The sequence below is a fragment of the Narcine bancroftii genome, chromosome 9, assembly GCF_036971445.1.
Source record: "Narcine bancroftii isolate sNarBan1 chromosome 9, sNarBan1.hap1, whole genome shotgun sequence".
NCBI classification, from domain to species: domain Eukaryota; kingdom Metazoa; phylum Chordata; class Chondrichthyes; order Torpediniformes; family Narcinidae; genus Narcine; species Narcine bancroftii.
The window spans coordinates 87,692,647-87,716,664 of record NC_091477.1 but is presented as its reverse complement, the minus strand read 5'-3'; the positions used below and the strand labels follow the sequence as shown (position 1 = coordinate 87,716,664).

The 24,018-nt window shown below is 37.7% G+C and overlaps 1 protein-coding gene across 1 annotated transcript in view; it reads left to right on the top strand.

Annotated features, from left to right (window-relative positions):
- Positions 1-24,018, top strand: part of dock10 (dedicator of cytokinesis 10) — a 175,742-nt gene that overhangs the window by 9,137 nt on the left and 142,587 nt on the right. The window contains exon 2 of the mRNA XM_069896750.1: positions 23,114-23,233. Within this exon, the coding sequence (XP_069752851.1) occupies positions 23,114-23,233 (120 nt within the window). The remainder of the gene's footprint in view (positions 1-23,113; positions 23,234-24,018) is intronic.

Sequence of the window (24,018 nt, the reverse complement as noted above, 5' to 3'; positions counted from 1 at the left end):
TTTCACTAACTATACCAATTTTTCCACTAGACCATCAGAGCTTAGAATTGCAAAACTGGGGTCCATTGTCTGTGAAGACCTCGCTTGCCATGCCATGTCTAGAGAATATGGCTTTCATACAGCATCTGCAGCATTTTACACACTTCTGGATTCAGGGAGTAATAGTCTGTGACTACAAGATAGTCCTTCCCTTGACATTCTAATAGGTCAGTGTCTTCCTTCTGGTAAGGGCTGTATGGTGCTGGGTGTGTCTTTAGTGGTTCTGCAGGATTGCTTGCTTGATATTTCCAGCATTGTACAGTTTGATACTTGATTTGTTATATCATTGTTGATCATTGGCCAGTATATCAACTCTCGTGCTCTTCTTACACTTTTTGATTCCAAGATGCCCTCCATGGATCCTTTTTAGCATCTCTTTTCTCAGACTCTTTGGAATAAGGATTTTGCTTCCTTTGTAGATGATGTCTTCAACCACTGATAGTTTCACCCTGCAGTTCCAGTCCTCTGCAATGTCAGGTGAGCAGTCATGCTTCATGTTGGGCCATCCATCCAAAATGTTTTTTCTCAGTTGTCTCAGTGTTTCATCTTTGTTTGTCTTTGACTTTATGAGCTCCATTTTTGCATCTGATATGGGCAGTGCACTTGAGATCATGTCCACGAAGGCATTCACGTCTTCATCTATTTTGGTGTTTGTGGAATCTCTCATGTCAACAGCTCTAGACAATATGTCTGCTGTGTACATGAGCTTACCCAGAGTGTATGCTACATTCAGTGTATAGTGTTGCAGCCTAATCATCATTCTTTGTATTTTAAGTGAATATTCATTTAATGGCTTTTGGAACAATGCAATCAAGGGCTTATGGTAAGTCTCCTCACTGATTGCTTGTCCTGACACAAAATGATAAAATCTTTCACAGGCGGATGTGATGCTGAGCAGCTCCTTTTCAATTTTAGCGTATCGCGTCTGTCATTGAGCATGATGCATACGCAATGGGCTGCCAGTCATCATATTTTTGTAGAAGAATTGCACCGAGCCCACTATGTGATGCGTCTGATGATAACTTGATGGGTCTCACTGGGTTGTTAAACCTCAGAACTGGTTCCTCTGTGAGCAGTTTATTTAGTTCGCTCCATGACTTTTCATGCTCATGATTCCACTCCCATTCAATGTTCTTTTCTGTTCGTCTTCTCAATGGAGGCATCTTTTCTGAGAGGTTGGATACGAATTTACCCTTATAGTTGACCATTCCATTAAACCTCTATATGTCGTTTTTGCATTGTGGTCTTGGCATGTCCCAATGGCGGACCTTTCTGGGATCTGGTCTGATGCCCTCACTGTCAATAATATCTCCTACAAATGTTAGTTCTGTCTAAAAGAGGACTCTTTTTTTTACCAGGTTCAATTTCTCACAGGCTGTTAAACCCAATATGGCCTGTACATCCTTTGGTACCACGATGAATGCTAGCATGTGATATTTGACCTTGTGTTTCACTTTGACTATGCATTCTCCTTGGAACCTGAATATCCTGTCACCTTTACTTTTGTTTCATTCATCTTTGGTCTGGGTCTAATCTTCTTAAAATAATTCTCTGATATTACATTAATTTGTGCTCCAGTATCCAATTTAACTAAAATGTGTATGTCATTCACTTTTAATTTCAACATTCATTCTCTGTTTTCTTTCTTGTTTTCAGTCACAACATCTACATAAAATTCCTCTATCTCCCTTTCATCTACTGCATGGACCTTGCTTTGTTGCCCTTGGTTCCTACAGCAACGGGCAAAATGGTTGCTTTTGTTGCACATATAGCATGTTTTACAATATGCTGGACACTTTTTTGGTAGGTGTGTACCGCATCGACGACATGGCTTTCGATTGTCCCTTTCATTTTTGTTCGCTGGCTACGCCTCTCTTTCCCTTTTGGCAATCTTTTTGTTAAACAGTTTATATCTGATCTTGCTCACTGCATCCACGTTGCAGCTAGTTTCATTGAACAGCTCTTTTGCCTGCAAGTTTATCGTTTCTGCAGCTCTACAGAATGCTGTGGCTTTTTCCAGGTCTAGATTTTGCTCTCTTAGGAGTCTTTCCCTTAGATTATTATCTGGAATATCACACAAAAGTCTGTCTTATATCAGTGAGTCGGTCAGACTACCAAATTCACACGTTTTGCTTCTGTTTCTCAATTCAGTCATATACCCAATTCTTTCTTCCGTTTTCTGCATACATTTGAAAAATCTATGCCTCTCAAACGTCATGTTACATTTAGGTATGCAATTTGCCTCAAACTGTTCCATTATTTTTTCCAGTTTCATTTTGTCTCCTTTAGCAGGAAATGTGATGTTACTATATACCTCCAGGGCTTCATCACCCACGACATGTAAGAAAACTGATGCTTTCTCTTTATCACTTTTCTCATCAGCTCTGACTGCCACTAAATACAATCCAAAATGCTGTTTAAATCTGTTCCAATTTTCAGTCACATTACCTGTCAGCTGAAGTTTTGCTGGTGGATGTAATCCTTCCATTTTTCACTTTGTTAGCTTCTCTTCACTGATCAGTTGCTGACTTTTGATTTTTATTTTAAAGTATTTCCTTCTAATTTCCTTCATCCCACTTCTGACACCATGTTTAATTTTGTATTTGTATGTGTGAGTTCTTAGGCAACGCATGGATGAAGAAAAAGGTTCTTTACTTTAAAGTTGATATAAACAGGACATGAGGCATTCCATGAGGCTGCAAGCCTCCATTACAGATCTTATATACTGTAGTCTTGCTCTGTGTTATCCCCCTGCTGTCAGCCAAGTCTAATCAAATGGGAGCTATTAATCCTTAAGGCATTGCTAGTTGCATTGCAACCATGGTCAGTATCATTACAAACAGTAGTATTGTTAATGACTGAAAGGAATAATAAAGTGATTTATTTTTATGAAAAATGTTGAGAAAATTAGCTTCCAAAAAAATGTTGGTGATTTGGCACAGAATCTGCAATATTCAAATTAATTAAGTTTATTAGCATAGACATAAGTGCAATGTACAGATATAAGTCTTTCTTGCTCTGAAAGTCTTATTTGCTGCAGCTTCTAAGGTACATAAAACACACAACAGATAAGAAGAGAAAAAAAGTAAATAACATACGAGGAAAAGAAAAAAATCACAGTTGATCAGAGAACAAAAAAGATCAGTTGTCCAGTTAAATCTTTATTGGTCTTGCAGTTCTTTTATGATGAGGAGGGGACGGAGAGGTATAAGAACCTGATAGCCTTTGGCTAGCCGCTTTCTGCAGTCTCTGCATTCCTAGCCACTCAATTTTCCAAATCATGCTGTTGTGAAACCAGCATACATACTTTCTTCAGTGTACCTGCAGATGTTCAATAGAGTATTCAATGACATGCCAAATCTTCAAAGTTCAAATTTCAGTTTTATTGTCAGATTCTTCTTCTTCTTGGCCTCCGTTGGACATGATCGAGCATGGGTATTGTGCCTCTTGTAATCACTGGTTTATTTCGCAGCATCGACTGCGGCTATGGAGGGCGATCCTGGAATAGCAGGCTTTGCCATAGTTGCTGCAAATATAGGGCATCGTCGAATTGTTGCCCATTGTGCTCTTCGCTCCTCAAGCTGACTCAAGATCACTCTCTCACCTTGCTCTACATGTTGATGAAGAGTACCTCGCCATTTGTTGCAGTCATCTGCTGTATTCTCCCAGCACTCTGTTGATTTTTAAGGCTTTCATGTCATGCTTGCAGGTGTCTTTGAGTGAAGCTGGAGTCTACCAACATTTCTCTAGTTCTCCGCACAGGATAACCTCAGAGTACGTACATTAAATCACATTCAACCCTGAGATTCTTTTTCTTGCTGGAGTGGCAGAATTTCTACTTATCAGCAGTGCAAAGAAAAACTGTACTCGAGAAAATATATGTATTCAAAAGAGAGATATTGCGCTCAAATCTCCTCAAACTCCTTGGACTGTAGAGACATTGGTATGTCTTTTTCATGATTGCCTCAATATGTCAGCCCCAGAAGAGGACTTCTGATATATTGATGTTCAAGTACTTGAAACTCTAATCCTCTCTACTACCACCCCTTCAATGAAGACGGTCGTATGGTTGCAATTATTGTTGCAGTTGAGGATGTTTGGTTATTGTATAGAATATATTTTTATCTCATACTGTCTGTGTGGATCTCAGGGGCTGAACACAGACATGCAATAAAGATGTTACCAATGGTGGGAATGTTTGAGGAATGAGGTGAGGGCAAAGGATTTAAAAAATGTTCCTTTGCCAACTTTTCAGTCAAACGCGTAAAATTGATGCACCAAAATCTTTAGAGTCTTCAGGTTGTGTTGTTTACTTAAACACTACATTTTTATCAGATATTTTGACTTGTTATTGAGTGATGGGCTGCATTCCAAGATTCCTCTTTTGTTTTCTCTGGGAGAATTCTTATTTGGCATTTGGGAAAGCATGTGATGGCAGCATGTTATAACCTCCAAGCAATCATGAAGTATCCAGAGGGCAAGTCAAGAACTGATTCCTAAGTGTTGTTGAATTGCTAAGAGCCTTACCACAATCTGAGATGGTTTAACAGACCTGGACTGTTCAGAGTGATAATTTTGGTGGCCTGTTATTCCCCCTGCTATTTTAATCTGATCTTATAGAATAATCACTGACTGGAAATATAAGTGATTTTGAATTTGTCCAGAAAGAAAAGTCCAGAAAAATGTACCCTTGTGGGATTTTTCTAAAAAACAAAGAAAGGAAAGTTTGTTTATTGTCTAACTTTTTGCATCAGAAGACCACAGGCAGTGCAGATCGGTAACAGTATCTTCTCTTTTCTGACAATCAACCTAGGCTCACCTCAGGGATATGTGCTTAGCACACTACCCTACTTTCTTACTCTCTCTACACTCATGACTATGTGGCTAGACACAGTTCAAGTGCCATCTAGAAATTTGCTGATGACACCACAGTAGTTGGCAGAATCACAGATGGTGATGAGGAAGCAAACAAGAGTGAGATAGATCAGCTAGTTGGGTAGTGTCACAAGGACAGCCTTCCACTTATCAGTATCAATAAAACAAAGGAATTGATTGTTGGCTTCAGGAAGGGGAAGCCAGGAAGACATAAACCAGTCATCATCAAGGGACGGGGTAAGAAACTTCAGATTCATGAGCGTCATCGTGTCTGAAGACCTAACCTGGGACCATCATATTATGAAGAATACATGTCGGCAGCTATTTTTTTGTTAGATGTTTGCAGAGATTTGCTATGTCATCAAAGACTTGCAAACTTCTACAGGTGTATTGTAAAGATCATCTGACTGTTTTCAACACTGTCTGTGGCAATGCACAGGACAGGAATAGGCTACAGAGAGTTGTAAACTCAGCCAAGGCCATCATGGGCATTAGTCCTCCCTCCATTAGTGACATCTTTAAGAGGGGATGCCTCATGAAGGCAGCATTAAGGACCCTTATAAAGTATGTCCTGCTCTCTTCCCACTGCTACCATCAGGGAGGAGTTACAGGAGCCTGAAAACACATACTCAATGTAATAAAAACAGCTTCTTCCCCTCCGCCATAGTTGTTTCTGAATGGACACTGAATCCATGGACACTACTTCATTTTTTCTCTTTTTTGCACTACTTATTTTTTTAATCTTGTAATTTAAATAATTGGAATTTTATTGTTATTTTCGCACCTTGTTTTGCACCATACTGGTGCCGCAATACAAGAAATTTCAGGACATGTTCATGACAATAAACCTGTTTCTGATTTTGATTTTGAAATGTGTGTTTGAAAACTCATTTGTCAGTGACATATTGATGCTGCTGTTGAGCTTAGATGATTCCACAGCACATTATCAAATTCAAAACCATTTTGTATTGGCTGTGACACTTGACATGTGTGAGTCCAAGTAGATTTCCTGCGGTCACTTATCCCCACTTCATACCATCTTCATTCTTTGCAGACAGGTGGCTTCAGAAAATTAATGCTTTAGAGTTCATATTTTCCTTTGATCATTTCAACTTGGAAAAGCCAAAAGGAGATTAAGAATTAATGACTAACCCAAGTTACTTATTGAATGGATTTGTTTTCAAAAAAGTGTTTAACCATTTAACTTTATTCTTAGTGCATGTATGATGTTGAATAGAAGGGGTAAAGGAGTGACTGCTTGAATTGTGGACAATTCAAGGGTGCCACCATGCACAATTAAGGACATCAGTGGTGGTAGTTCTGGACAGATGTTCTGCTCCCATGTTTGAAGAAAGGAAAGATTTAATAACAGTTGGTGAAGGAGCTGATTTTGCTGTGAATTGCATGGAGAATTGCAAACTGGGAGAAGTTAACAAATACGGGAATGGTGATCATGGGAAATAGTATATGAAAGGTGAACAAATATAAGTGGGAAATAGTCAGTAAAATTGTGTTGTTGATATTGAGCAAATATTACTTTTATTCTATATTTGCATTGTGTTGTCTTGTGTTTCATAAAGAAAAATTCATTATTTTGTTTTTCAAAAAACATTCTGTTTGTTTCCCTGGGAGAGAGCAGTACTTCACACTGAAGGTGACCAGAGGCAGAATCCATTTGGCTTTATTACTCAGAATCCACAATAAAGCCCTGGTAATGGTAAAATGGAGGATTTTTTTTTGATGAGTCCAGTGGGGAATCTCCAGGAAATATTCCATTAAATGAAAATGTGTATCGTTCAATTACCTACCTCTTTGTTAGTGTTCATGACATTCAGACAAACTGTCTGTATTACTTCAAGAGGAAAAGTGAAAGATCGCCACTTCAGTCATTTATTCCAAAAGAATGTCTTGCGATCAGGTATGCTCTGTTTCAAGAATAAATACATCAAAGATGTAAATATTACTTAACGCTGTGCTGTCGTTCTCATATTCATCAGTTATATGCAGCTTTTGTTATGAATCTTCAAATATACTATTGTTCTTTCAAAGTAACTGTACTCATAAAAATAATGATACTTTTCATTTATTAATGTATTTAATTTTAATGAATTCTGATTACAAATCAACATAATTAGCATTTTTAAGGTTTGGATATGGTGCAGAAACCTGGAAATTCAAGTGTGTTTATCTTCATTGCCTTTCCTGGTTCAGCTGAATAGATTTATTTATTATTTTTATATTAAGGGAACAACAATGATGCTTTGAATGTGTATTTAATAAAAATTGTTTGCAAGAAACAAATATCAATGACACAAAGTGAAAATCACAGGACTATCCTGTCTAACTGATTTGTCATTGCTTTGGAAGAATTATGTTTTTGTCCCAGTGAAGGTGTATGATGATAGTTAAACAAAAACCATGCAGCCTAAGAATCAGTTGATCATTTTATTGAGGTAGAAAATCTGATAGAAAAATTTTCAAGATTGTAGTCACTGACATGTTACTGTAGCTATGGTATATGACTAGAGCCAAACTATTTAATTTTAGTAAAGTTGTACAACACCAGTTTCTGGCAATATTATACCAACCATTGTGACATGTAGTTGTTTGATTGTGTGTAGTTTCAAGACATTACTAGGGAAACCCTTTTCCACTCAGTGGTACAGCTCCACTTTCACCCATAGATTGACTCAAATAAGAGTTCTGCATTTGTAATACACGAAATTCGACATAATGCACAAAGGTGTATATAACCTGGAGTTGTCTGACATGTATATTATGTTGACATCTACCATATATGTTGAAGTTTGACAAGCATTTTTCATTCAATTGTGATCCTGTGCCTTGCACACTAATTAAAGGCCCACACCCAGTTCTCAGAAGACTGATCCCTTTTAAAGTCTTTTTTTCTATTTATACTACTCCACAGAGAGTGTTGAGATCATTTGTCCAATAAACAACCTGATTATCCCAATCTAATAACTTGAAATGTTATAAAATGCCAAACAAATGGGTTTGGGGGAAAAAAGGGGGGAACTATTCAAGAAAAGATGATTCCATACATCACCAGTTGTCTCATGATTGCATCTGACCAAGTGAGTCATGCTGCAACTGGGAATCTCTCTTGAGCTTAAATAAGCCTTCTATTGCCTGAACCACTCCAGAAATGCCTTCTAATACAGAGTAGGACTTCGAATCTAGATGGTTTACTGCAAACTTCAAAATTCAGCTCTCATACAAGCTCAGGCCTTGCCAATGGCTATTGTGCAGGAGGTGGAGCAGCAGGGGGAAGAAGAAGAAGAATGAAAACATTGTTAGGAACCCAGGTTAAGCTGTGTGTGATTAACTGATGGGACTTCTGTCCCAATTAACAAGATTCCAATTTCCCATCTTAACTTATGTTGCTGATCACAGAATGTCCGGTGGAATAAAAACCAACACCAAATTCGAATTGCAATTCACTTCCACACACTTAAATATAACAAAGCCACTGGTATTCACTGAATGGCTGATTCCTGGCTACTTTTCCTTGCTCTGGTGTCCAAAGCAAAGACATGTATTTGAATATGATCAGCCTGCTGATACCTACAACCAAGTCGCACCAACGAAGGCCGCCATTTGAACTTGGGTAAGGAGCCGGGACGTTTCTCCTAAGAAAGGGAGAATTGTTTGTATTCTGTGTATCACAAAGTTAATCTTGCTGGGGCTGCTTAATACACGAGGTGGCCACTTACCTGGGAGGCAGTTCTTGAGTTTCTGCAAGGATTAAGGGGCTGTAGAATTTGCATATCTGTAACTTAATAACAGAAGTAATTGTAGGTTGGCATGGAAGTTGAAACTAAGCAGAAACATTATGCTATGCAATAGTGTCATCAATTTTTCAGTTCTGCCACTGGCCATGAAGGCCACCTGAAAATAACACTGCCCTCCAAGGCTGAAGCTTTTCAGTTGCACCCTTTCCTTGCCAGCACTGGTTATTCACCACCTTTTCCTTCAAAGGATGGGAAAGTGTGTTGTGACTGTATTATAATATGTTTGAGTGATGTGCCTGCCTTGACCTTTTTGACAGAGATTATTGCAATGTGAGTATTGTGAGACAGTTCTACAGCTGATGAGAGCTAAAATACAAAGACGTAGTCATTGATCATGACATTGAGTCTTCTCTCTAACCAACTTTCAGGGCTTGATGGGTTGTTTCTTTGAATTACAATGTTAGTATTTACATTGGGATGCCCCTTATCCTCTTGAGTAAGGACTACTCTCTCTCTTTCCAAATATTTAATTAATGCCTCAGAATTCTGTGTGTTTTCTCTTGCCAATGGATAACCCATCACTGCTGGCAACCTCTAAAGATTGATGCAGTGACATTCAGATTTCCAATTTCAAATTTATTGACAGAGTACATACATGACATCACAGACAACCCTGAGATACTTTTTCCTGGGGCTAATTGCTTTTGTCTTCATTTCTCCACAGCTGGCTTTCTAAATCTGTGAATGCTTTTATGGAAATCAATCACGTGTTCATGCTGCTACTTTGCTTTATGGGACATCACTGTGTCATGTGACTGATTTTTAAAATCGTATTTGCCACCAACAGAGAGGGGAAATGTGATTTGTGTTGTATGTTGTTTTGAACAATATTCATTCTTTTTGTTTCTCTGCTCATGCTGCCTCACCTATTAAGCATTGGATTCCTGGCATCTTCACTCTTTTCCTTTTGTATTTATAAAGAATGTTACCACCTAGTCATGGTACCATGAAACAGCATATATTCAGACTGAGTAATGTTATTGGGGATCCCCCGTTAATAACAAGATTTGGGGAAATTAGACTGCTGGAACTGAGCACTGTGAACCACAACTGCACATTGAACATGGGGCATTGCAAATAATCACATATTCCTAAACAAGCCCTGCCATTTTCTGATAGGAGTTTCTGTGAGCACTAGTCTCAACCACACCCAAAGACAGAAATTGCCTAAAGTTTTGAATCATCAGTTTGTGCATGACAATTTGTCAGGATTTATAAGTTGCCTTCTGAGCCTTCATTTCTGCCAGGCATAAATCAGTTGAAAGCTCAGGGAATATATCTGAACTTAAATGCATATGGGCGTTTGCATATTCAAGTGATGAAACTATGCATCTACAATGCAATGAAGTTTAATAGTAAATTGCTTGTTAAAACACTCTGAAAACATTGGTAATTCATCGTCGTATTTTATAAATTCTACATAAAGCCACATATGCCACATCCTGTCTCCACCATAGCTCTGTCTGGTTACATATTTTTGTGTTCCTAAATGTTAAAGGTGTATTTCCACATTCTGACCTGAGCGAGCTTTACTTGCTTTTGCTCACTTACTGTTGACAACCATTTTGCATGATTCAATTATCAAGTCAAAGTTATAAATTTCCATTGACAAGATTTTATGAAAAAAAAGCTTGGCTGAATCCATGTTACTGACTTCAAACTAAAGAGACTTTTGGATGTTTTGCTTGTAATACTTTACATTTCAAAAGGTGGAAGTTGTGTTTAGATTAACATCGAATGGATCATGTGCTATCAACATATACCACCAACAATTATACTAATCATATGCTGACATTGCACAGTGTAAATTTATGATGAAATTGATTGCCAAATCTGCTGTTCTATTAGTTGCTTTATCCTTATCCCCTCACATTCAGCACAAAATTCATGTTAAAATATGTTCGAATTCAAATGTTGCACACTGAGTCAATAGAAAGAAAAGATGAAATGAACCACAAAAGCTCAATGTCAGTGGTGGGGAAACTTGGGAAAAAAATGCGTGATAGAATATTAGCATCTACAGTACAAATCCGATTATCTGAAATGCTCGGGAGCAGGCCCATTTCCGATAAAGGTTTTTTCAGAGAGCTGGTCATTTTTTAAAAACAGGCCAGTTGTAACAGTAAATCACTTGTAATGGTATTTATACAACAACAAACAACAAGGTAAGGCTTTTTAAGTATTAAAGTAAAGTATAATTCTCAAACAAATGCTGGCCATTGCCAATCACTGACACTTCCCCACCGAGGCCCCGCTCATGCCAGGAGCCCAAGAATCCCCTCCTGATTGGAAACTTGAGGTCCTCGCTGTCACAGGGAGCCTGAGGTCCGCTGCTGCCACTCTTTGGAGCCCGAGGTCTGCTGATGCCCTGCTGGGAACCTGAGATCTGCTGATGCCACTGTCGGGAGCCCAAGATCCGCTGATGCCGGTCCCGGGAGTCCGATGTCCGTTGATACCAGTTCCGGGAGCCCGAGGTCCGCTGATGCCAGTGCCGGGAGCTTGAGGTCCACTGCTGCCACAGTGGGGAGCTCAAGGTCCGCTGATGCTGGCACCAGGAGTGCGCTGATGCTGGCACCAGGAGCCCGAGGTCTGCTACTGCCACCGCCAGGATCCCAACATCTCTGGTCAGTTCAGCTCCAAGAAATTTTGGATAAATGATGATTATATCCAATTTTTTTTTAATTTCGGATAACTAAGGATTTTGGAGAATCTGATTTCAGATAATAGGAGTTGTACTCTATTTGCTCAAACTTTGAAAACCTGAAAAGATTTGTTTGATGAACTAATCACTTTTAAAATAAAGGAGCATATATTGGACTTGGTTCTTGCAAAATAGAAGCCCTATATTAAAAAAATAGAGCCACAACTAGAGAAAAATGCATCAAATGTTGAGTTTCTCCAGCATGTTTGTGTATGGCACTTGACCCCAGCACCTGCAAACTTGTTTATCAAATTCAGCAAAGTTTAGGGATTCAGGTCAATAAAGAGGATGTCACAAGACTCCCAGAAGAATGTGGATAGGACTTTAAACCAAATAATAGGGGCTGGGTTCAACAGATAGGAAAACTATAGATAAAGTTAAAGGGAAGGAGAGTGTATGAGAGGTCATTGAAGTATCCAGAATAAAAGATTGGACAGAATGTAGTGCATGTTGAAAGAATCAAAGGCTTGTTGATCCAAACCAAGGCTTTTATTAATTAGTAGACTGGAGCGTATCACATGTAGGTCGACTGGTCCAGAATGATCTGGGTCTGGCTAGGAACAACCCTTTAAGACCTGCCAGTAGGCATGGCTATGCTCTCAGCCAATCACAACCATTCTATACCATTATATATATATATATATATATATATATATATGTGTGTGTGTATATACACGCACACACACACATTGGTGATAGAATCCGTACTATCACACAGAAACTTTGGTAAAGGAAAAAGGAATGACAATTTAAACTTGGGTTACATAGAGACAAATGTGAGAAGGGCAGAGAACATGGGACTGAAAGTGTATTTAAACGCATACAATGTACAAAACAAGGTAGATGAACTTAAAGCAAAATAAGAAATTGTCGGCTATTACATTGTGGGTAAAATGGAGGTGTGACTATAGGAGGATCATAATTGGGAGCCAAACATCCAAGGATGCATATCCTTTTGAAAAGACAGGCAGGTGGATAGAGGGGGTGGGTTAGTAAAAAATGAATTCAAATCATTAGTGAGAAGAGACAAGATCAGAGGATATAGAATCCTTGTAGACAAAGCTGAGAAACTGCAAGGGAAATATGCCTTGATTGAAGTTACATACAGGCCTCCAAATAGCAGCCATGTCAAGTGCAAATGATAACAGGAGTTACAGGAGGTGTATGTGGGTCTTCAATCTGCAGGTTCCCTGGAAAAATCAGATTGATGCTAGATCCCGAGGAAAGGATTTGTAGAATGCCTTTGAGATGGATTTTCAGAATAGTTTGTAGTCGAGACCACTAAGAAGAGGCAAGGTTTGTCCTGTCCAAAGACCTAGATTTGATCAGGGAGTTTAAGGTAAAAGAACCATGAGGAGGCAGCAATCACAAGATTATAGGATTCACTCTGCAGTTTGAGATGGAAAAGTTAAAATTGGATGAGTTGATATTGCAGTTGAGTAACTACAGAGACATGAAAGAAGAGTTGGCCAAAGTTCATTGGAAGTGCACCTAGCAGGGAAGATGGTAGAGCAGCAATGGCAGGAGTTTCTGGGAATTGTTCGAAAAACACAGGATAATTTCATTCCAAAGAAGAAGCATTGTAAAAGGAGGGTGAGGTAACCATGGCTAAGAAGGAAAGTAAAATACAACATAAAAGATAAAAGCCTCGTTTTCTTTTCACCTCATGTAACAAATATTTATTATGTAGTCAGTTGGAGAGAAGTAGGGAAGAAACCAAAACTTGAAGGGGGTCCCATAAACTTTGAGCAGAGACCTGGAGTGGTGTATAGCTGAATAAAGGTGAGAATGGCTGCTTGGGATATCAATCATAGATGGTGTTGAAAAGTTTGGAGTGTTTTCTGCAGAGCAGATAGAAACTGAGAGACCTTTTAGAAATGTAATGGTGATTGAAGGATTTGAACTAAAGGGCAAGTTTTAAAATGACTCTTCAGCCAGTGATAATACTTGCATTGTGTTTAGAAGACTTGAAACATGGAGGAAAATTTGCTTATCTTTTTGAAGGATGGGTATGTTTGAATTGTTTCAACAAGAGCAACTGAAAGCTTTATTTTGCTCGACAAAAAATAACTGACAGATACTGACTCCAGAGTTGGGGGTGGGGGTGGAAATCAGTGATAACAAAAATTGTGAATGTCAAGAGAAAGTTGCTGGATTCTCTCTTTCTAGGTGGTCATTTAGAGAAGTGATTGACTTATCTAGTTCTGTGAAGCTTTAGTGGCATTAAAGCATTGTTTCTCTCTTTCTATTACACCAACTATACAGTTTTGTAATTACAGAGGCTAAGAGTTAGTACTTTAAAAACACAAATATATCCTTATTAATAGTGTAGAAAATATGGTGTAGTACGAATACACAGTACTGTCAACCAGCTAAATTATTTATAATGCAAAATTCCTTTAAAGCCTGTGTCTTTGACAATGTTTAGTGTTCAGTGTTGTGTTGCAAACAGAATCAATAGGAGAAAAATTTCAACAGAAATAGTTTTGTTCATATTTTGGACATTTTTCTTGGTTTCAATGTAGTTTTAATTCTTTAGGTTACGACAAGCTTTTATTAGTGAACATAAACAAGTCTGTGCTTCATGGATAATTATTATCACTGTTTATAGATTTTCTTTCTAAAATAAAATAGGTACAATCATGGTTATTTAATTAATTGTGATAAACTACATTTATTCCTTTTAAAAATAATTATCATTTCACCAGAATCATAATTTGAATTTATTGTCATGAACACGTCATGAAATTCATTGTTTTGCGCCTACACCTACAGGTGAAAATATTGCTATAAATTTACATGTTAAAAATAAATAAATAAATAAATAGATAGATAGATAAAGAAGAGGAAGTGAAATAGTATCTGTGAGTCATTGTCCATTCAGAAATCTGATAGCAGAGGAGAAGAAGCTATGCTTATGCCACTGGGTGTTCACCTTCGCCTATGTCCTTCCAAATGGTAGCTTGTGAAGAGGGCATGGGTTGGGTGCTGAGGGTCCTTGAGGATAGAGGCTACTTCCATAAGAAGCCACCTCTTGTAGTGTCCAGATGTCATGTAGATTGAAATATTGTCCAGCTATTTCCAGGCCCCAATTAGACTTTTTTTAAATGTCTAAAATGTTAAATTTTAAAACCTGATTTTTTTTTAAAAGAATTTATTTTTCACTCTAAGAACCATATTAACCAAAATACACACAAACATTTCCCTCTTGAATATACACAGTGTCATTTTCTCCCCTTTTTCCCCCCTCCCTTCCCTCCCTCCTTCACCCCCGCCCTCCCCACCCACTCAACATTCAACCTATATGATACATTAAACCCATTAAACAATGTCATCACACAATGAAAATAAACAAGAAATTTGTGTCTTCTACTTTTATATACTGGGTCAGTTCATTTCGTCCTCTTCTCCTTCTGTCATTTCTGTCACGGTAGGATTTCTCTGTTGTGTTCCATGTACGGTTCCCAAATTTGTTCGAATACTGTGATGTTATTTCTTAAATTGTATGTTATTTTTTCCAATGGAATACATTTATTCATTTCTGTATACCATTGCTGTATTCTCAGGCTATCTTCTAATTTCCAGGTTGACATAATACATTTTTTGGCTACAGCTAAGGCTATCATAATAAATCTTTTTTGTGCTCCATCCAAATCGAGTCCAAGTTCTTTACTTCTTATATTACTTAGAAGAAAGATCTCTGGATTTTTTGGTATGTTGCTTTTTGTGATTTTATTTAATACCTGGTTTAGATCTTCCCAAAATTTTTCCACTTTCTCACATGCCCAAATTGCATGTACTGTTGTTCCCATTTCCTTCTTACAACGAAAAGATCTGTCTGATACTGTTGGATCCCATTTATTTAACTTTTGGTTTCACAAAGTTTAAGAAAGAATCACCATTTAGATGGAAAACACAAGCAATTCGATACTTAGGTATACAACTAGATAATAATCTAGGCCATCTATACAAACTAAATTATTAGCCATTAATGAAGAAATTACAAGACAACTTAGAACATTAGAAAGACTTACCACTAATACTGGTAAATTGCATTAAAATGAATATCTTCCCAAGGATACAATACCTATTTCAATCGTTACCAATTCACCTATCAGAGAAATTCTTCAAGGAGCTAAAGAAAAAAATCTGATTTCTTGAAGGTAAAAAGGTCAATTTGGCCCTACAAGTCCGTGCCACCCAATTTATACCCTATTAACCTGAAGGGTGGGAGGAAACCGGAGCCCCCAGAGAAAACTCATGCAGACACGGGGAGAATGTACAAACTCCTTACAGACACTGCAGGATTCGAACCCCGGACTGGTCCCGATCGCTAGCCAGTGAAGACGTTGCACTAACTGCTACACCAACCATGATTGAAGATTTGAGGACTGGCGAAGTTTCAACCAGCAGCACAGGGATTAGTCATTGATTATCTTTTGACAGCAGTTAAAACTATAGAGTATGCGAAAGCATGTAAAAACAGAAGGCACATTGCAAAACCTTGTAAAATTTTAGGAAAATATTGAAAAGGATCTTCTCATCAGTAAATGATGAACACTTTTGGGGAAAAAAAATATTCTTTTATGATTCTCAAGCAAGATATTATAAAACAGAACACCAGTGCATGGAAGAATAGATACAATATTCCAAAGACAATGTGTTCATAGATGCATAGCCTTGTTGTTATGGTTACTGTAGTTACTTAGTCAATGTTCTTGATTTCACAGGAAGTATAGCTGGCAGCACAATTCTTTCATTCGTTCGAATAATCCACTGATCACTGGATCATGCTGTGTAGACACACAGCTTGGAGAATTAGATCTCTGTTTCCGTTTTGTACAATGAATTAAGGTCAAATGCAGCCTGAGGAAGGTTTCCAATTCACTTATAACCTATGCAGCAACACCCCAATGGAAAATAATCTTCAGCTTGAGCAATCAAGTTGTTCATGTAAAATGCCATCAGTATTGCCAGACATCTAAAATAAATCTATCACTCACTTCTTTGAATAACCTAGCATGAATATCTCAGCAGGGCTGGTTTTAAGCCTATTTGACCAATTTGATCAAATTGGGCCCCGTGCCTCAAGGGGGCCCCGCGCATGTGTTTGAGCCCAGGCCTTGAGCAGAGAACACTGGTAAGAAAATAATAATACTATAGGCCTTATAAACTGAGAGATTTGTCAGTGAACTCATGAAGTTATTGCCCTTAATTGATCGTATTATCTCAGTGAAATATTTTTAGGAAATATGTCTTTGATTAAACTACTAGCTATAGGCCTCCTTTGTCTCCCTAGCCAAAAATTTCATGTTTCGTATTCATTTGACCCAGTAAGATCGATGTATTTCGGAGCTGATGAAGCATCTCTTATTATTATCAAGATCAAAACAACCTATAGGCTAATCAATAAGAGAACTTTGTACTTTAATATGAGATTGAGATAGTCTCATGCTAGCCTAGGGTCTAGCCTATAGCCTAGCCTTCAGCAGTTCGCCTGAACGTAAATAGCCTAGGCCTAAGCGTAGAGTTTCTGACAATGTTAGCAATTGTAGATGGAATTGGTGAGGATATTCGGGTCTTGTAAAGATGAATAACCCCGGTTAAGTTAGTTTAAGTTGATCTTTACTAGGCTAGGTCCCTGTGGGGGTTATAGCCTACATCTTTACGAGCTGGTTTACAAGGTTATTCCGCTATAGGGGCATGTACTGTACATCTTGGGGTTATTCATTTTTACAAGATCCAGATATTCTTACCAAGGCTGCCTCTGTCATTGTTTCATAATTTTGCGGTGGTTTGATTTAGTATCAAAATAGTACTGGGCTACAATAACTAACTATACTATTACACTGCCAGAGCTTAATATAGCCTATTTCATGTTTTTGGTGATTTGGAACAGGTGCAGTTTAGCTTGACCATGCTGAAATTGTTTTCTTTGGGGGCAAATTTCATCCGTTAGATGCATCAGTTTTTCCGCCAATTTTCTAGCGACGAACTAGCGCTAGACATTTGACTAGAAAATCAGCTAAAAAAATGGCAAAATTAAAGTGCATCCCCCTGTTCTGGAATGTAATCTTAACTAACCTAACCTAACTATTACTAAAAAAAGGCAATTCTTACCTTATTCGAAATTGTCGTCATTCAACAAATCCAGAATCGGTCGCTTGTTTTGCTGTTCGGTGGCGTTCACAAGTTGAGAGTTGGGCGCGTTGATCCAAGGTCAGCAGCTGACATTGGAACAACGTAAAGCTAACGAGAAAAATGACGAAGGATTAATGTTGGTTTCTTACATTGTACCAATGACGATGACAACATTGTTCCACTGTTGGAACAACGTAGACATGTTATCAGGGATGTTGAGTCCAATTTTCTAACAAATTGCTCATGTCAAGTTTTTTTGTGTAATTTTAAGTCTAAACATTTTAAAATATACTTCTTTTACCTTTTTTACCTTAAAATATAGCCCAGAAAATTAGAAGCTTAAAATTTGTATGTCATTTTACATGGCAAGCACAAGCAGAGATAGAGACAAAGGGCATAAGTATTTGAGCACTGGCCAAGGCTAAGGTAGCTGATAATGAAAAACATAGAGGAGCTATCACAAAATTCCTTGTCACTCCATCTTTGAAGTGCCCATGTATAGAGGATGAAGAAAATATAAACAATTCAGAAAATGACAATACAGCCTTGAGTCCAATTACAGTTGATGAATACAATGATGAAATTGATAACAAGTTAGAAAAGGATGATGCAGCTGTGAATCAAATTGAAGACGATCTCACTACACCCCAAGACAGTGCCAAAGTGGAAAGTCCACTTATAGCTGAAAAAGACCAGGCCCAAACATCACACAATGATGGATCATCCATGAGTACAGTTGTAATTAACATTTATGATGACCCAGCCAAATGGCCAGCATATATAAATCAAAATGTAAGAGATTATTTAACAATCAAAGGTCCTCCTATTCCAGTGAACAACTTTCCACAAAATAAAAAGGGATTGTGTTTTTCAAAGTTTCACTGTAAAAGGAAACTTCCAAATGGGGAATGTGTTGAAAGAGCTTGGATTATTTACTCTGTCTGCTGATAGAATTTATTGCTTTTATTGTAAACTTTTTAGTAAGAACACAACCAGTGCAATATCAACAAGTGGATTCAACAACTGGTCTAATCTTCATACAAGGTTGTGTGAGCATGAAAATTCTAAAAACCATTTGGAAGCCACATGGAGTTTCTGGGAGTTACACCAAAGACTAGTAGCAATAGCACAGTTTCTTGCTGAGAAAAATCTAGCATTTAGAGGAACAGAGGAAAAAGTTGGTAATGAGAGTGTACACAATGGAAACTTTTTAGGTCTTGTTGAGCTGTTTAGAAAGTTTGACCCTGTTCTTGAAGAACATTTGTGAAAAGTCAAAACCCATGAAATTCATAATCACTATTTAGGAAAACATACTCAGAATGAACTACTAAAAGTTATGGCTACAGCTGTTTTGAATGAGATACTGAAACACATAAAAGCAGCTAAGTACTACGCCATAATTTTAGACTGCACACCTGATACGAGTCACCAAGAGCAAATTTCTCTAACGATCAGGTATGTGTCTGATGATAACTTGGCTCCTTCAGGTGTTTATGAACATTTCATAAAGTTTATGCAGGTTGAAAGTAGCACAGGAGAAAATTTATATAAAACATTATTAAACACACTGATGGAATTAAATTTAAAGGTGAAAGATATTCAAGGCCAAGGCTATGACAACTGTAGCAACATGAAAGGTCACACACCTGGAGTACAAGCACGACTGTTGAAGGATAATTCAAGAGCTTTCTTTGTACCCTGTGCATGTCACTATTATAACCTTTTACTTGGAGATGTAGCCAAGAGTTGTCCAGATGCTAAACATTTTTTGGGATCTTGCAAAGGATCTACATATTGTTCTCAGCATCAACTAAGAGGTGGGCAGTTTTTAACAAACATGTACCCGGGTTATTAGTGAAACCCTTGAGCAACACAAGGTGGGAGTGTCGGATTGATAGTGTTAAAGCTATTCGTTATCAGGTTGGAAAAGTATATGATGCACTTGTGGAAATATCAGAGATAACAGATGAGCCCAAGGTAAAAGCAGAAGCTGAATCTTTAACAAACCAGTTAAAAGAGTACAAATTTTTAGTTTCTTTGATATTTTGGCATGAAGTACTTTTTAAAGTTAACTATGTAAGCAAGGAACTACAAGGTGAAACAAAGGACATTGATGAAGGCATGGAGTCATTTGAAAAACTATTATCATGGCTAAGAATTTATAGAGGGTGGTTTTAATGATGTCCTAATAGGCGCAAATGAATTGGCTGAAGCTGTTAAATTACCACTGGAGTTTAGACAATTTCAAGAAAAAAAACTACGTAGAAGGAAGAGAATGTTTTCATGTGAGGCAAAAGATCAAACTTTAAATGATCCAAAAGAAGCATACAGAGATCAGTGCTTCAGCTTAGTGCTAGACAAAGCTATTCAATCTTTAGAGTCTAGATTTAAGCAGCTTAAAAGCCATGTAAAATTATTTGGATTTTTAAATAACTTTCAGAGCTTACAAAAGGCAGAAATAAGGAAACACACAGCAGACCTTGAAGCAGCTTTAACTGACACCATGCTAAAACAGAGCACTGATGGAGGGGTAGTTACTGAAGCAACTAAAGACGTGGATGGTTATCTATTGGCCAAAGAACTTAAAGCTCTGAAAACTTTTCTTCCCTTCAGTGTCATTTAACCTCAAGCTCTGATTGAATACCTGGTAGTAAACAATCAATTCATAGCATTTCCTAATGTTTTTATTGCTTTGAGGATTTACTTAACAATGCCCGTAACAGTCGCATCGGGCAAAATAAGTTTTTCAAAACTAAAACTGATTAAAACATACTTATGGTCAACAATTTCACAAGAGAGACTAAACAATTTGGCGATGCTATCTATATGACATTACTAAAACCATTGACTTTGAAATTATTTTTAAAGATTTTGTAAATAAAAAAAGCCAGAAAAGTCTGTTTCTAAAAGACCTGGGCATGTCTGTAATTGTCTTAACTTGTATTAAAAAATTAAAACTTACATATTGTCTTTCAATATTTAGTATATCAAGCATTTAATGCTTTTTAGCTAAGACTGGCATACTACACGAAATATAAAACATCAATTTTGACTTTTGTAGAGTAGAGGCCCCGCTATCAATTTTCTAATTGGGCCCCGCAATTCCTAGCACCACCCCTGTATTTCAGTCATTGTGTAAAAAAAACATTGGTGATTTCTTTTAACAATTTTAAGAGTCAAGGGGCCTTTGTTGCAAGTTGAGAATCAGAAAGTAGGAAATATGTTCAGTCTTTGTGACTTATGGTATCTAAATGTAAGTTGAATTCTGTGTGCGAGAGGTAATGACGTCAGTATATGTGTGGTTTAAGTATATCTAGTGGTTATTTGCATGCAGTAATGTATGCCTATATGTTCTGAAGCTTCTAGCATCTCTTTGAGATTATTATAGATAGAACTATAAAAAGAAAGTAGTAGTTTATGGCTTTGTGCAGGACAGGCCATGTTTTACAAATATGACTTTTTTGAGGAGGTAGCAAAGGAGGCTGATGAGGGCAGGGCAATAGATGTCATATTGAACTCCAATAAGGCACTTTACAAGCTCCCTTATGGTAGGCTGGTCTAGAAGGTACAGATAGGCATTGGTTATGTATAGTGAATTGATAGTTTGAATTCAGAATTGGCTGGCCCAAAGAAGACAGAGGATAGTGGTGGAAGAGTGTTATTCTGGCTGGAGGCCTATGACTGGGGAGTTCCACAAGGAAATGGTGCTGAGACCTCTGTTACTTGTGATATATAGAAACAATTTGGATCCATAAGTAGGTAGATGATTTAGTCAGTTGACAGATGACGCTGAGATTGGCAGTGATAGGGACAGTGTTGAAGGCTATCAAAGCTATATAAATATATATATGTACACACACACACTCACACACACATTATCTATATATATATATATATATATATATATATAATATATATATTTATATATATTTAGACATACAGTACAGAAACAGGCCTATCAGCCCATGAGCCCATGTTGCCAAATTACATCCAATTAAGCTATAACCCCGATATGCTTTGAACGGTGTGAGGAAACCGGAGTGCATGGAGGAAGCCCATGCAGTCCCAGGGAGAATGTACAAGCTCCTACTGACAATGCCAGATTTGAACCAAGGTCGCTGGTGCTGTAATAGTGTTGCACTAACCGCCGCTACACTGACCATGCTGCCCTGTTTCTGTCTCTATATATAGAAATGGCAGATTGAGTTTAATCTGGACAAGTGTGAGATGTTGATTTTGGGCACTCAAAAGTAATGGCAAGACTCATAGAAGCATTGATGTGCAGAGGGTTTTGCTGGTTCGGGTCCGAAACTCCTTGAAAGTGGCCACGCAAGTAGACAAGGTGGTAAGGAAGGCAAAGAGCATGCTTGCCTTAATTGGATAGTGTTTTGAGTATAAAAATAAGGTGTTCATGTTACAGCTATATGAAACTTGCCTTTGGCTGTACTTGAAGTATGCAATTCTTGTCTTCCAATTAGAGGAAGAATGTGGAGGCTTTGGAAAGGATACAAAAGGGGTTTACCAGGATGATTCATGGATTGGAAGAGAATAAGCTGTTAGGAGACCTTTCGTTACCAACTTTCGTTAACCAACTTTCGTTGTTTTCTCTGGCTAAGGGGAGATGTGATAGAAGTTTATAACATTGAGATGCATTGATAGCGTAGACAGTCAGAATATTTTTCCCAGGATAAAAATCTTGCATACTAGAGGCTATTCATTTAAGATGAGATGATGGGGTAATTCAAAGGAGATGCATGGGGCAATTTTGGTACAGACAGTGGTAGGTACCTGGAACAGGCTGCTAGAAGTAGACATAATAGTAGCCTTTAAGAGGTTTCTACTTCGAGATAATGAATATACAAGGAAAGTGTAAACATCAGAGCATCCAGTTCAAGCAGGAAGCCCACCACTGCTCTCGCAAGGGGAGTAATGGGTGGGCAATAAATGTTGGCTTTATTCATGCAGTTTGCATCCTGAAAACGGATTCGTTAACAGAATCACATTCAAAGACACAAGTATTTCCAATTGACATGGGAAGATGGTGCATTGGGGCTATTTTTGTTTCAAATAATCTATGATCAAATCTTTGGAGGTGTCTGATTATTTGAATGAATTTCCAGGTATTAGTCTAAGCTTTGCTGGCAATCCAAAGTTGCACCTGAAGTTCGTACTGCATGCATCAATATGGTGCTGAAACCGGTTTGAGTATGTTGGTGTATCTGCTTGTATCATTGTGCTGTGACAGAAGTTTGTAAGTAATCATTCAAGTACAAGTAATATATTCTCCAAAAACTTTGTATCCAGTTCTGGAAATGAGAGGAGGGAAAGAATGTTGGCTAGTGATGATAATTTAACATGGTAATAAGTACATTTTAAAAACGCTGATCATTAGGTGAAACAAAAATGAGAGATTGTTATGTGTATGAGGGGGGGGCATTCACGTACTATGCACCAACAACTGATCACTGTCTTTTGGAATCTTTTTGGAGTTTTCAGTATTGAAATGCAGATGAATTAACATGTCTGAAATACTTTTTTCTTGAAGCAAGAAAAACCTAAAATCGTTGAACCACTGGACTATGAGGCAGTGATTGAAGAACTTGAGAGCCAAATTGAAGATCACCCCCTCAAAAATATGTTGCTCTTTCCAGACAATGATTTCTCCGTAAGTAGTTTTTTTTAATGTTTGTACAGTTTTTATTCAAGCTCAGCTGTTTGTTGAGTGTTTTTTTAAAAAAAAGCTCTTTAACTTTATGCTTTGTGATACAAGCAGTGCAAAGCCAGACTAATTTCCTGTAAAGACAGCTTCATTATGGTATGAACGCAAAATTCTTGTCTCTCTATCAACAGTACTTTTAAAATTTTAGATGATCATACACTAAAAGTCCTAAAATTCGGACAGCTCAGTGATTAGATCAGTCCAGACTTTCGTATTTTCTGTTTTTTTGGGCAGTAAGATTAAAATTCAAATTTAAGAAGGAATAAAGTGGAGAAGAACAGGTAAATGTTGATAGTTTATTCATTAGCAAATGCAGCATGCTTCATTTATCTAAACAAACAGTTTTAAAGAAAAATAAAGTCAACACTTGACAAAAATGTAAACAATTTTTTTCCTTACAAAAAAATACCATGTAATGTTTGAAATAATGTTTTAAATGAATATTTTATTTAAAAAAGAGGGGGGGTGGGGAATATGAGACAGGTCCAAGCTGGAACTGTCAGATCAGTGATTTAGATGCGGCATTGAGACAGGATCCTTTGTGCATGCGACCTGGACATGTAACAAGGTGAGGCCCTTCTGGGCAGAGCTAGGTGAAGTCCTAGGGAAAATTATAGGTAAGGAATTTCCACTGAATCCTGAGTTGTCCCTGCTGGGCAACATAATTGACATAAAACTTAAAATTAAGCTGTCCAAATTCCAAATTCAGTTTGTAATGACCGCATTGGCGG